General features: G+C 41.2%; 1 protein-coding gene across 6 annotated transcripts in view; it reads left to right on the plus strand.

The window, feature by feature from the left end:
• Positions 1-15,618, plus strand: part of scaper (S-phase cyclin A-associated protein in the ER) — a 347,336-nt gene that overhangs the window by 24,871 nt on the left and 306,847 nt on the right. For 4 of the 6 annotated variants that reach the window (XM_078199948.1, XM_078199949.1, XM_078199952.1 and 1 more), the window contains exon 4: positions 15,250-15,453. In XM_078199948.1, coding sequence (XP_078056074.1) covers positions 15,250-15,453 — 204 coding nt within the window. The remainder of the gene's footprint in view (positions 1-15,249; positions 15,454-15,618) is intronic. The other 2 variants (XM_078199950.1, XM_078199951.1) reach the window with 1 other exon arrangement.

The raw sequence follows: 15,618 nt of genomic DNA on the forward strand, positions 1-15,618 counted from the left end.
AAATGAGATTAGCGTGCACTCAGTGGTAATTGTTGTTGGTGCAAACTTGATGGGCCAAAAGGCCTTTTCTGTGCTGTATGACTATCTACATATATAAAAAAATTGAAACCTACTACATTCTGCACTCTCTCGTTTCCTTCTCTATGAACAATATGTTTTGTCTGCATAGTGCGCAAGAAACAATACTTTTTACTGTATCCCAATACACGTGACAATAATAAACCAAACCTCATCAAACCTCAGGCATTGCAGTGAGAGTGACTGAGGCCAAATACAGTTTCCATCTGCTGTCCCCGAGGTTGATCAGCTTTGGACAATTTGGAGATTGAACCTCAGAATGACTGGCTCACCCATTGGACCATACCTTGATATTCTAATCTTTTCATTGTCCTGTTGAGGCATTTTCTCAAAGTGTTGGCATGAGATAAGTTTGGTGTTGTCAGTATTGCCCCATTAATTCACTCCTTAAAGTGCATTGCTCATAGATAAACAGCATTAAACATTTAGACATTGTGTAATTCTGCTCTCAAAACAGATAGAACATTGCTTATTATTTGTTACTTGACCCTCAACTCAACATTTTCATAATTGATTGGACGTGAAAAATACAATAATACATTGTAATCTATACCGTCTCATATATTTCCTCTGCTGCATAAAAACTATTTATATTAAACCAGTTTAATTTGACTTGGTCTATCTCTGTCAATAAAATGGTCAAAATTGGACAGTTCATATTAAATTGGAATGTATATTTTAGTTAAAAATCGATATAGGTTGATTGTTTTGTGCACAGCCAAACACTGCAGCATTAAAACAGAATTATCTCAATTGTACCCGGCAGCAGAAATAGTTTTTGTGATGAGGTGGTTTTCTGAAAAAAAACCTTCTTGTGCTAATTTTCTAAATTTGCCTCTTGAATGTGCTGATTACCTGTTGGTTCAACAGACACCAGTGTCTTTCCAATATCGCATTCAAAGTGGCTATTCTTAATATACAGTGCTAGGCAATGAGAATTGGCAAGTTATTTGAACTTTGGGCATGGCATTTCAGTGTCTTCTGCCCCCACAGTATACCTCAGCCAAGAACTGCCGAATATCAATAAGGGGCAGGCTATTTTTCTTTTCCTAATCCAGGAGCACCAAGACCATTTGTAGCATCTCTATTACCTAGTTAAGTATAAAGTAGGCACTGAACCTGGGATCTCCCTATTAGTTACGCGTTGCCTTAACTGGAATTGTAATGGGGTTGGGAGGGCAGGAGAAGCAAGAATTAAATGTAGCCCAATCCATCACGTAAACCAGCCTCCCATCCATTGATTCTGTCTACACTTCCTGCTGCCTCGACAAAGCAGCCAGCATAATTAAGGACCCCACGCACCTCGGACATACCCTCTTCCACCTTCTTCCGCTGGGAAAGAGATACAAAAGTCTGAGGTCACGTACCAACCGACTCAAGAACAGCTTGTTCCCTGCTGCCATCAGACTTTTGAATGGACCTACATTGCATTGAGTTGATCTTTCTCTACACCCTAGCTATGACTGTAACACTACATTCTGCACTCTCTCGTTTTCTTCTCTATGAACGGTATGCTTTGTCTGCATAGCGCGCAAGAAACAATACTTTTTACTGTATACTAATTCATGTGACAATAATAAATCAAATCAAAGAATTGGGTCTAAAGGCATCTATTCTCAAGATGTCATAGTTTAATTTTGTTTCCTTCTTAATAGCTGTTGAGTGAAATGTAACTGATAAGTTGTTTGACAAGTGAAATGAATGTATTCCTGTTTTTAAAGCTCTTTGGATTCTCAAGTCCGCTTCATTCCAGGAAATCGTTTTTTCTGTGTAGAGACTTCAAAATCACTTCTAATGCAATGTTGTGACTAGGCTTACTTGTAGTTGTAACAATACATGATACGCAAATAGAAATGGCTTTTAATCATGCAATACTTCAATGTTGTGCCAATGTGCCTCTTGTATGACAGTTGTTATTCTTAATCTAATCATTTTAGCTGTGGAGAAACATCTAATGGACAGTTGTAACTTCTTTAAAATTTGTGTTGTTGTGGGGACAGGTGATGTAAGCACGGGAGCTGCTGCGTTTTTGTGAGCTTTGGCACTACTCATCTTTTAATTTGTTTTTTTATCAGATCCTGATGTGTATACTCTTCTATGCTACACTGCTGGAAGGTCCTAACTACATTGTGGCAAAGAGGAGCTGAATTAAATCAAGAAAAGCCTTGTTTGATTGAGGCGGCATGGTGGCACAGTGGTTAGCACTGCTGCCTCACAGTGCCAGGGATCCGGGTTCGATTCCCGGCTTGGGTTACTGCGCGGAGTTTGCACATTCTCCTCGTGTCTGCGTGGGTTTCCTCCAGGTGCTCTGGTTTCCTCCCACACTCCAAAGATGTGCGGGTTGGGTGGATTGACCATGCTAAATTGCCCCTTAGTGTCAGGGAGACTAGCTAGGGCAAATGCATGGGGTTATGGGGATAGGGTCTGAGTGGGATTGTGGTCAGTGCAGACTCGATGGGCCAAATGGCTTCCTTCTGCGCTGTAGGATTCTCTGAGGTGGTAGGAGACGGTTGGAGTGGGGCCCAGTTCTTAGTAGCTACTTCTTTGGTGAGCGAGCCTATGCTTTGGTGATGCTGTTGACGTTGAGATGATGGCCGCCATTATGAGTGAAGTTGTGGTCAACAATCTCAGCTCCCTGGTACAGATTTGTAATACTCTTTGTGAGGAACTGCGCGATATCCTTAAAAAAATAGATGAAGCGGCAAAGAGAATCCTGTCAATGGAGAGAGCAGTTTCCTCGATGTAGGCTCGTCTTTAGTTCTTGGAAATCCTGTTGCATGGTATGTTGTGCTTCCTGGCTGACTCAGGGAGATGGGACAGAAGAAGGAGTGTCTGTGAGCCTAGTCTCCTGAGGGGATGAATTCCCAGCCGAATTTGAGAATCGGCTGCTATGTTTTCATAATCTCAATTTGAGAGCTGGAGTTTCGCGTTCAAAGAAGCACATTGTATCTGGTCTTCGAGGCTTGGGGTTGATTGAAGGCTCCGGACACTGACTTGACGTTGTCTTGTCCCTGGCGGTTGCCGAGAAGGGTTGGAGGCAGCTGGGCATGTTGGGTCCTCACATCCTGCTGGGCTTTTCTTTGCTATGGGTTCGGGATAACGACATGCAGAGTTGTAGGAGCTTCGGTGAGATGTTCCTGACATGACTTTGGCCTTTTTGTGCTCTGTGGATGGTGTATTGTCCTGCAGTTCATCATTAATCCTTAACTTTGTTCCCTTGCGATTTTAATCCTGATTTTGTCATATTGACAAGGGTGTATGATAAATGAGCACTGAGGCGTTTGTCTCCTGTTATCCTGTCACACTGCAAAAATTGAATTGTTTATTCTTTTTCTTTTTGATGGTGTTTGTCCAGTGTGCTCCGACGATGGAACATGGTTTAATTTTTTGTGGGTGTCCTTCTTTCCATTGGGGAGTATGTTGAGTTGGTTATGTGACATGAGGGTTGTGCGGCATTTAGTTATCTGGTTTGTCTTTTTCTTATGTGCTGTAGTCCTTGCATTTACACTGAGAGAGTACAATTTTGGTTAAAATGAGTGGCAGGGTGGTGGGTAAGTGGTTTGATATGGAGGTAGTTGATATGGCCTTTGTGTTCTCATAGGTGAGGCAAATCCCCTGTTAGTACTGTTGGGGTCACGTTTTCTTTTGTATTTTGGGATCAAGGAATCCTTGCTTGTTTCCTGAGAAAGTACAGACAGATCATATATCCTGCAAACGACTGGGTCATTTTTTCCCTTTTTCATTGGCGTCTCTGGTGATGTTGGAGTGGGGGAGTTATGTTTTGGTGCACGCCCAGGCATACCTGACTAATCCTTGAATATCTAGCTTTGTTAGGTTGGTCTTCTATTTTGATTTAGCTACGCAGGCAGTGGCGGTAGTTGGTTATTTGATTATTTGACCCATGGAATGCACGGTAGGCATATTGTCCGGTTGTGAGGTTTCTCTGATGAGGGGTGATGGGTTGAATCATTGATGGCAGGACCTAAGTGGCTGTCTTGGGCTACTTGTCTAGTTTGCGTGGAAGAGTGATGTGACTATTCTTGGTTGGCTGGCCCTTATTGTAGGGTATTGTAGAGCAGGTCAGGGCAGTAGTGGCTGTGTTTCTCTGGGTCAGGTGAAGAAAATGTTAGATGGAGGAGCAGGTTGCTCTCCCCAAGCCATTCCCTTCTGGGGCTTCTGGACTGCTTTTCTTCCTAAGGCTTGGTTCCCTGGGGACCTGGCGTCCTGTTGGTTGCAGGGCCTGAATGTGAGTCTAGGTGTGATGGTTCAGCATTGTGGGATCTTTCTTCGGTTGGAGATTGGGCTAGTAGGAGGATAGGTTGCCTCCTCCAAGTGGTCTTATGTGGAGACTTGCAGTCTGTCCGCGCTGTAGGTTTGGGCTCCCATGGGGAAGGCAGTGCCCTTTTCATGGTAAGGTTGTGCAGCTCTGTTCCTGGTATCTTTCTTGTGAAAGTGAATACTGAAAGATTACATCTGGCGTTCATTGAACAATCCTGATGCTCCTCTCTTCATAGTCTTCCCCTTTTTATCCGTGTGGGTGTTGATATAGGCTGTGATTGGTTATAGTTTATCCTGGTAGGCTTCCCTTATCTTGTTGGAAGGAGGAGGGTTGTATCTCTCCCCGAGATACCCTGTTGGTGGGTGTCTTGACGATTCTTCTTCTCCTTGTCAGTGAGGTTTCCTTGGAGGAAAATGGTTTGAATTTTCCAGTGATGGGGAGTCTGATCAGTGCCTCTGATTTGGTTGGAGAGGAGGGAGGTCTGCAGTGCTGTGAGCCTGAGCGAGGTGTGAGAGTGCTTGGCTTACTGATTCCAATTCATGAGAGTGTACGCTGCTATGCTATAACTGTACTGATGGTGGAACCCTGATGCTTCCCCTTTTCTAGGTTATCCTTTCATTGCTTGGAGGCCCTGGGATGCCCCTGTATATAAACCTATAAGGGATTCTATATATTTTGTAGCCCTGTCTGTATTATCTTGTGGAAGAGGTATTGCGCCATGTGCTCACAATGTTATCCTGTTATCCCCCACTTTATCAGATATCCTTTCTTTTATCCATGTGAGAGGAGACACATCTACAACAATTGCAATGATGGATAATTGGAATCATTTGTATGAATATTCATAAGAACATAAGAACATAACATAAGAACTAGGAACAGGAGTAGGCCATCTGGCCCCTCGAGCCTGTTCTGTCATACAATAAGATCATGACTGATTTTTTTCGTGGACTTAGCTCCACTTACCCACCCGCCCACCATAACCCTTAATTACTTTACTGTTCAAAAATGTATCTACCCTTGCCTTAAAAACATTCAATGAGGTCGCCTCAACTGCTTCACTGGGCAGGGAATTCTACAGATTCACAACCTTTTGTGTGAAGAAGTTCCTCCTCAACTCAGTCTTAAATCTCCTCCCCCTTATTTTGAGGCCATGTCCCCTAGTTCTAGTTTCACCCGCCAATGGAAACAACTTCCCTGCTTCTACCTTATCCATTCCCTTCATAATCTTATATGTTTCTATAAGATCCCCCCTCATTCTTCTGAATTCCAAAGAGGATAGCCCCAGTCTACTCAGTCTCTTCTCATAAGCCAACTCCGTTTTTTTCTGTATGTTAATGTGGAATAATGATTACTCTGTACTGTACTAGATTTCAAGGATTTGTTGCATTTCGTGACAAATGTAAAGTGAAAACTTTCAATCAAACAATTTTGAACAAAAATTGTGTTGTGAGCGAGCAGTGTAGCTCTATAGTGCTGAGCTGAAGGGAGTGAAGAGTACAAGCCTCCTGTGGTGCTGGAGGTAATCTGAGATGATGAGTGGATGGTACTAACCAGGTTCTCAATTAGGATTTTGATGAGGTAAAATATAGGGGTACAAGGCAGTCATCCGGATTGTGCTCCTGCTAATACTATACATGATTCTTGGTATCTGCTTAGGCATTAAGTTGTTTGCAAGTGGACACCGTGGCTTCAGGGGAACGCATAACTGTTGCTGCACTGGAACATTTTTCTGCCATTTCTAAAAGCAAATTTGTTCGTAGAGCAGGACTTGAAACTTTTGGCAGAATTGTGAAATTGCAGCTTATTCCAGAACTGGGGGTCATAGTTTGAGAATACCTTTTAGAACTGAGGTGAGGAGAAATTTCTTCACCCAAAGGGTGGTGAATGTGTGGAATTCATTCTCACAAAGTAGTTGAGGCCAAAACATTGTCTGATTTCAAGAAGAAATTAGATATAGCTCTTGGGGCTAAAGGGATCAAGGGATATGGGGGGGGGGAGGGGAATCAGGATATTGAATTTGATGATCAGCCATGATCAAAATGAATGGTGCAGCAGGCTCGAAGAACTGAACAGTCTCCACCTTCTACTTTCTGTAGAGAAAAACTGTAGGTTGGTGTGTGATGGTGTCGCAAGACTTGAAGTGAGCCACACTTAAAACTATTGGACCAACCACTATTCCCACAAGAGGACATGGTGATAATTGTAGAGACAATCTATGAGGAGAGTTATTGGAAACAAAATATTGGAGTTACTTGAAATAGGCAGTGGGAGAGCTAATGCGTTGTGGAAATAAGTTTCACTTTTGTCATATGTTTGCATATATTCAACCCTCATAGCAGATGATAATTGAAAATTATTCCCACGAACTGCAAATAGGCAACTAGTGACTTCCCATAAGATCACGAGGGCAATGCTGCTTAATAAACCTCTAAAGCAGGTCTGGCTGTAATAAGACAATAATGGATGCATTGGCTTGATCCTTGCTAAACCCTTGCTGTGTACTTGGCTTCCTATTGATTTTTAACTGCAGCATATTATATTCAAATCTCTTTTAATAATTTATGTTTTAAAAAAAAATCTCCAGCAAAGTTTACCATTTTTGACTAGAATGTGATTTCATGTTACATATTATAGTAAACAATGTCACGTAACTGGCTTCGTATTCCGCTCTTGAAATTCAATGCAGTAGCAGAATAAAATTCCTTTCTAAATGTCTACCTACACTCCCCTACTGAAAGTGGACTTGCTGTTACAGTGGCAAAATATTTTATATCACTTACTCTTCTTGTGAATAATTGAGTATTTTACGGTGAAAGTACTTAATCAGCCCACTGTAAAACTAGCTGTTCCCGATGAATGAAACTGAGCTGAACGTTTGGTAGTGAGGGCAGGGTTGTGCTCTGCACCTGAGGTCGGATGTGTAGCCCACGATACCCCGTGGGTTTCAATTAGCTTTTGATCAGCAGCAAAGAAAAAGACAAAATTGTTGTTTTGTTTCCCAAATTGCAGGGATTTAAAATCAATAAGGCGTGTGTGAGGTCAGACTTCAAGTAATGCATGGCTGAGCCGTTTGCTGGGACTATTGATTGGTGTTAAGAACGTCAGTGTGGAGACTGGAGAAGCAGAAACTGTTAATGCCTATTATGCAGGTGATGGGTATGCAAGCTACCATATCCAAGGCCTAAAATTGCATTTTAAAATGAAACCTGACATTCTTTATTTCTCCATATGTTTTTTTTCCTAGTGTATAATCATTCTATTTGAATTTTAGGGATGCTGATAGCTGCTACATTTTCTGAACTCTTGCTTCGATCACTTAGATGTATTATTTACTGTGTGGTAATGGTAACAATAATTTTTTGCTGTATTCCTGATTGTGTGTTTTCAGTCCAGGATAAAGAGCTGGCTGGAGATGAATACTAACAATGCGCTGCCATTCCTGTAGCTGTCCTGCATCTGGATCACTATGGCCCTTGCATGCAGCTAATGGAGAGTAAAATGCTAAATTTTAGCTGCGCAGCCAGATTATTCTCTCGCAGGTAGACTGCCTCTCCTTTGAGTAGCAGTTATTGAACTGTGACAAACGAGTGGTGTCAGGTCTAGCTGGTGGCTGGGGACTGAAGATGACCTTTCCATTAGCCAACTGGTACCTCAGTCTGTGCAGTTGGATAGGGTTACACTCTCAAACGATTTTCTGCTGCTAAACTGATTTTTATTAGTGACCACATAGCTACAAACTTTAAGACTAATTTTCATCTGTACAATAGTGATTTCAGAGTCTGACAGAGATGAGTCTTACTTTGTGGGAGGAATACTTTTTAAAATTCCCTATTTGGAGTGCCGTGTAGCAAATGCATCCAGACTGGACAGTCTATTCCAGATACCAGCTGTGCTGTTGTCAGTGCAAGAGGAAAAATATCATCTGATCAGAATTGAGCAATGTACGAGGGTCGCAAACTTTGTGAGACCCAGCGAACAATTAGCTTTCTTTCAACTGATGCAGGCTGTTTTCAGTTATAGCTCTGAAATTTAAGCTTGCATGCTGTAGTTGACGGTGTCGGTGTAACCGCAAAGTCAAGTAAGCTGCTTTTTTAGTGACGAAATTAAATAGTTAAGGCCATTTCATATTGTGTGTTTCTGATTAAACTACCGCTACATATTGAAAGCTGCATCAGAAAAGTGAGGTTCGACACATAATGGATTTTGCAATAATCAACATTAAGCTCAATGATTATTCTGTATGACTCTTGACCAGACTCAATTGTACAGCGACTGTGTGATGCATGAAAGCAGCAAATTTATAAAATGTAAGTCATTGTATTCAGACAGTTTTGGACAAATGAAGTAGATGGTCTAAGAAATGGCAGATTTCCATCTAAGTAAACTCGAGGCAGTACAAATGATTGTAGGGCTCCTGAGATTTATGTGCATCGTGGATAGAAGGCCATTGTCACTGTTGGGAAGGAAAATAGAAATACCTTCTTTGAAAGGGCAGTAATTTTGAATTATCTTGGATGATGGTTGCAGAATTGTGTATGGTAAGCTGTTTTTTCCCCATGGCGAGTTCAGGAAAAATCCTTTTGTGCTCGGGAACTTCCATATCTTATCTGTGTTATATGAACAATGATTCTTATAGAATAATGGAAATTAAATGCCTCCTAGATGAGAATCCTAGTTTCTTGTATTGTAGTTGCAGATTGCTGTTTTTAAAATATAGAATACATATATTTTAAAAATCGAGGGAGTGAAGAAATACAGTATTTGAATGAAAAACTTTCAACTTTGCATGTTGAACTGAAACTCAAATCTGTGCGGGAAACCTTTTGTACATTTTCAGCATGTTACGCATTCTCTCATTCAAATGATCTGGTGGTTTCCAAACATGCTCTGTATCATTTATGACCCAATAACTCTTGCAGTCACTTGCTGTATCAAGCCTCCAATGTCCTCAGCCACTTGTATGATAAAAGATGTTGCACACAGAGCCAGCTTTGCTAAACGTAAATCAACCAATCAAATTTATTTACAATTAGATCATGTAAATAATTTGCAATGATAAATATGCAGTATAGTACTGAGCATATAATCAAGGATCTCACACACCCCGGACATACTCCCTTCCACTACCTTCTGTCGGGAAAAAGATACAAAAGTCCGAGATCATCTACCAACCGACTCAAGAACAGCTTCGTCCCTCCTGCCATCAGACTTTCGAATGGACCTACCTCATATTAAGCTGATCTTTCTCTACACCCTAGCTACGACTGCAACACTACATTCTGCACCCTCTCCTTTCCTTCCCTATGTACTGTATGCTTTGCCTGTATAGCGCGCAAGGAACAATACCTTTCACTGGATCCCAATACATGTGACAATAAATCAAATCAAATCAGAACATCTGGATTGCCCACTTAAAAAATCAGATTTTGGTTATAGCCTTGCCAGTTCCTCACCTAGAAGAATTCACACGCGCTGCATATACCAAATATCCATTAAGTTCTACAGTTTCAACCATAGCCTTGCAATTTCTCTTTTTACAGTTCAGGGACCAATGTCATGAGCAGATGCATGTGTTGTCAGGGTGCTGAAGATGATGGATAGACACTGGCAGCAGAATATTCTGAATGTTGCCCTGACATTAATGTCTTCCAGTCTTGTACAGTTTGTATGTTAGATTGTTGCTTCAATCTTAATCCAGCGTTGAATACATAAAAGGTTATACGTTATGGTTGAAAATAACTTTAGATGGCGCAGAAATTAATAGCCTGCTATTTTACAGACCGCTGTTCGGAGTCTGATTGTATCCTATCTAGATATAATTAGTTACCTAATCATAACATTTGCTTGCTAATGTTAAGGAATGTCTCTCAGTTCTCATAATTAAATTGATATGGAAATACTAGAACGACTGGTACGAAACCCACTTCCTTAACCATTTTGTTCATTGTTTCTAACCAACTACCGCCTCCACACCCCTGGCCTTTGGCACATTTATGGGAAGGAAGAGCTGTTCATTACAGTTTGAGTCAGCGGAGAACTAGGAAATGGCTCAAATGTTAGTTGAGACGTTGGCCAAATATTGGTAAAGCACTTCACTGGTACAATGTGCCGAAGAGTTAACGAAAGACAGGTTGGTTGGAAGGACAACATTGCAGGTGATGACCTGATAGCAGTAATTTATTGTATGTGAAGTGCTTTCGGACATCCTGAAAAATGTGATCTGACGCTATATATACATATATATCATACATTGAGCGGGCAGTATTCTTCCAGCGATGATTACATTGACAGCGGGTACTCATGAGGTTTCTGCTCACATTAGATTTAATCTCAGCAGCACATCTATGATGTACCTCTTGGAACTTGTGGATTTTCTTAACCCTGCCCCCTCCTTCAAACCAGGTAAAATGTTTTTCAGGAGAGCGTTATCTTTTCTACCATCAAAGTCTCTAGTTTCTGATGATTTAATGAATAGTTTTTGATTTAGAACATTTCAGTGTGACCTTTTTCCAATGCCCTTTATCACCCTGCTAGATTGCTTTGAAGTGAATTTTCGTTATGTACATTTACCGTGATGCTTATCTGTGTGATCCTCAGATGTAGAAAACCACAGAGTAATATGGTTAGTAACTTGCTGAAAGTAAGTTAAACAGTCTTTGAAATGCTTGAGCAAGCATGGAGGATAATAGATGCACGCTTCGTTCTAGAAAGTTAATTATGTCTGTTGGAGACTTGCTTTGAAACACAAGGGGCACTAGCTACATATTAAGATTGGAAATTCTACTAAGTAAAGGATTTTGAACCATGAGAACCAAGTGTTGATTTGTTATCATTTTGTTGTGCCTTAAACATTTGTGAGGCTTTCATTTTCCTTGTCCGTTCTTTCATCCAAATCTTTCCTTTTTGTTCCCTCTTGTCCTCTCTGGAAGCTGGGATACAAATCTGTGGATGTTGGCCTCCATCAAAGTGGCCATCATCCTTCTTTGAGCAGAGGCTGTTGGTAACATTGGGCTGATTGACCATCATGCACGGTCATGTCTTTGAACGCAAGCCTTTCAAACTAGGGTTATTTGTTTTACCAAATCTTTGCAAGTTTATGTCACGCTCATGTCAAATTCGCGCGATTTGTTGGACTCCTGCCTCTGAATCAAATGTTGCGGGTCCAAGCAGCTCTTCAGGGTTTGTGTACGGGGACTGAGGTAGTACAGAGAGAATGATGGAGATATAGAATTTGGATGAAATTGAATTCCATCACGAATTTGGGAAAAATTCTCTATATCATATTTTCTCTTATGGCATGTGGACATTGCTGACAAGGCCAGTATTTGTTGCCCATCTTAATTGCCCTTTGAATGAGTGTCTCCCTTGGCCATTTCAGCGGGTGTTAAAAGTCCAACCACATTGCTGTGGGTCTGGAGTCAGATGTAGGCCAGACCAAGTAAGGATGGCAGATTTCCTTCCCTGAAGGACATTAGTGAACCAGGTGGGTTCACAATCAATGATAATTGTCCATGATCACCATTACTGAGACTAGTTTTACAATCACAGATTTATTTATTGAATTTAAATTCCACCAGCTGCCATGGTGGGTTTTGAATCCATGTCCCCTGGGTTACTAATCCAAGAAAATTACCATTACACCACCATCTCCCTCGTATATAAAACAGTGATATATTCTTTAAACTTAGAAGAAACTCCCTAACATATTACTCAAGTTCTTTCCAACTTTGCATGTGCAGGTAAATTATATCCTTGATATTTAGAAACAAGTGCCACTCAGGATTCACACTTAAGACTATAGAACCATTACATAGTAACATCAGTAGCTGATAAGGTCACTGAGTTTATAGTAAAATCCACACGAGATCCCTCTGTGTAGTCCAATGTAGCAAAAAAAGTGGATCCCAGAGTGTGTTCACTGATTTTTGAGATGAGTTATAAAAGCAAATTACTGCGGGTGCTGGAATCTGAAACCAAAAGAGAAAATGCTGGAAAATCTCAGCAGGTCTGGTAGCATTTGGAAGGAGAGAAAAGAGCTGATGTTGCAAGTCCAAATGACCCTTTGTCAAAGCTTTGACAAAGGGTCGTCTGGACTCAAAACGTCAGCTCTTTTCTCTCCTTCCAAATGCTGCCAGACCTGCTGAGATTTTCCAGCATTTTCTCTTTTGGTTTGAGATGAGTTATAATCAGGCTGTTAATTTCATACCCTGCATATTTTAGCAAGTGCAGCATTATTAGTTCTTGGAGGCATCGTGTTTAATTGATGAGAACATACATGAGAACAGATTCCCAAGACTTCTGCCAATCCTGTTTGATCCTGGAAACCGCTTCGGGACCCCTTACCATCCAATTTTTCTTTTCTTCCTTGTGGGACAGTGATTGACACAGTTAAGATTTGGGATTTGTGGAGTGGGAAATCTTTGCGAGACAGTGCCTTCCTAACATTGAAAGCTGAACATAATGTTACACAGAAAGCATACAAAGAAAATAGAAGTAGGAGTAGGCCATTTGGCCCTTCAAGTTTGCCCCGTCGTTCAATATATTCGTGGCTGCTCATCAAATTCAATACCCTAATCTCTCCTTTTCCCCGCATACCTCTTAATCCCTTTAGCCCCAAGAGCTATATCTAATTCCTTCTTGAAATCACACAAGGTTTTGGGCTTCAGCTACTTTCTGTGATAGTGAATTCTAAAGATTCACCACTCCCTGGGTGAAGAAATTTCTCCTCAACTCAGTCCTGAAAGGTTTACCCCATATCCTCAAATTATAACCCCTAGTTCTGGACTCCTCCACTATCGGGAACATTCTTTCTGAATCTACCTTGTCTAATCCTGTTAGAATTTTATAAGTTTCTATGAGGGCCCCTCTCACTCTTCTAAACTCCAATGAATGTAATCCTAACTGACTTAGTATCTCCTCATATGACAGTCCTGCCAACCCAGGAATCAGTCTGTTAAACCTTAGCTACACTCCCTCTCTAGCAAGGACATCCTTCCTCAGATAAGGACACCAAAACTGTACACAATACTCTAGGTGTGGCTTTACCAATGCTTTGTACAATTGCAGCAAAACATCTCTATCCCTATACTCAAATCCTCTCGTTATGTAGGCCAACATACCATTTGCCTTTTTCACTGCCTGCTGTACCTGTGCACTTACTTTCAACGACTGATGCAGGAGGACACCAAGGTCTCGCTGTGTATCCACCTCTCTTAATTTACACTCATTCAAATAATAATCTGCCTTCCGATTATGGCCAGCAAAGTGGGTAACCTCACATTTATCCACATTATACTGCATCTGCCATGCAAATGCCCGCACACCCAGCCTGTCCAAATCACTCTGAAGCATCTCTGCATCCTCCTCACAGCTCACCCCCCCCCCCCCCCCACAACTTTGTATCATCTGCAAATTTGGAGATAATACATTTAGTTCTCTGATCCAAATCATTAATGTATAATGTAAACAGTTGGGGTCCCAACACAGATCCCTGTGGTACCTCACTAATTACTGCCCGCCAATTGGAAAAAAGGCCCATTTATACCAACTCTTTGCTGCCTGTCTGCTAACCAGCTTTCTAACCATCTCAAGACACAATCCCTTACGCTTTAACTTTACATAGAATTTGGCTATGTGAGATCTTTTCGAAAGCCTTCTGAAAGTCTAAATAAACCACATCCATTGGTTCTCCCTGGTCAATGCTACTTGTTACACCCTCAAACAATTCCAGTAGGTTTGTCAAGCATGATTTTCTTTTCATAAATCTATGCTGACTTTGTCTGCTTTCAAAATGCTGTGCTATGAAATCCTTCATAATGGACCGTAGCAACTTCCCCACTACCGACATTAGGCTCTCTGGTCTGTTTTCTTTCTACCTCCCTTTTTGAATAGTCAGCTAACATTAGCTGCCCTCTGATCTGTAGGAACCATTTCAGAGTCCAAAGAATTTTAGAGAATGATCGCCATTGGATCTACTATTTCCAGGGCCGCTTCCTTAAGTGCTCTGGAATGAAGATTATCAGGTCCTGGAGATTTATCCACCTTCAATCCCATCAATTTCCCCAAAACCATTTTCTACTAATACTGATTTCCTTCAGCTCCTCACTGTGGAACTTATGTTTCTCAGGACTTCTGGCACATTATTCATGTCTTCCTTTGTGAAGACCGAAGCAAAATATTAATTTAGTTCCTCGGCCATTTCTTTGTTCCCTGTTATGAATCCCCCCCCCCCCTCTTCTGACTGTAAGGGGGCTACATTCGTTTTTGCCAATCTTTTTCTCTTTACGTACCTATAGAAATGTTTACAGTCAGTTTTTATGTTTACATTGGAGGATCTATTGCTACACCAACTTGCCACCCATGTTTCTATTGTTCAATAAGAAGTTTAACAACACCAGGTTAAAGTCCAACAGGTTTATTTGGTAGCAAAAGCCACACAAGCTTTCGAGGCTCTGAGCCCCTTCTTCAGGTGAGTGGGAATTCTGTTCACAAACAGAACTTATAAAGACACAGACTCAATTTACATGAATAATGGTTGGAATGCGAATACTTACAACTAATCCAGTCTTTAAGAAACAAAACAATGGGAGTGGAGAGAGCATCAATACAGGCTAAAAAGATGTGTATTGTCTCCAGACAAGACAGCCAGTGAAACTCTGCAGGTCCACGCAACTGTGGGAGTTACAAATAGTGTGACATGAACCCAATATCCCGGTTGAGGCCGTCCTGTTCATGTTCAAAGCAAAGCAATTAGCTTGTGGTTTTCTGAGGAATCTCTTAAATGTATTTTACAGTCACTTCCTTTATTGGATTATTAATTTGACCATTTCTGTGTGAGCTTACCTGTTGTGCAATATGCACTATATCATGGAACTGCCATTTCTTTTTAGTTGCAGGCTGCTTCAACAGAAAAGTCTTCATTGAGCACTGTTGGGGAGAAGAATGCAGTGGAGAAGAGCCCAACAAAGGGTCGACAGCCCAGAAAAATTGACTTACGGGCACGCTATTGGGCATTTCTTTTTGACAATCTCCGACGAGCAGTGGATGAAATTTATGTCACGTGTGAGTCAGACCAGAGTGTGGTGGAATGCAAGGTATGACCATCGTTTCTTTTCTTGCGAGGTAATTTTCAAGTTAAAGTTTATTTATTAGTGTCACAAGTAAGGCTTACATTAACACTGCAATGCAGTTACTGTGAAATTCCCCAGTCGCCACATTCCAGCGCCTGTTGGGTCAATCCACCCAACCAGCACGTCTTT

The sequence above is a fragment of the Mustelus asterias genome, chromosome 29 (assembly GCF_964213995.1).
Source record: "Mustelus asterias chromosome 29, sMusAst1.hap1.1, whole genome shotgun sequence".
NCBI classification, from domain to species: Eukaryota; Metazoa; Chordata; class Chondrichthyes; order Carcharhiniformes; family Triakidae; genus Mustelus; species Mustelus asterias.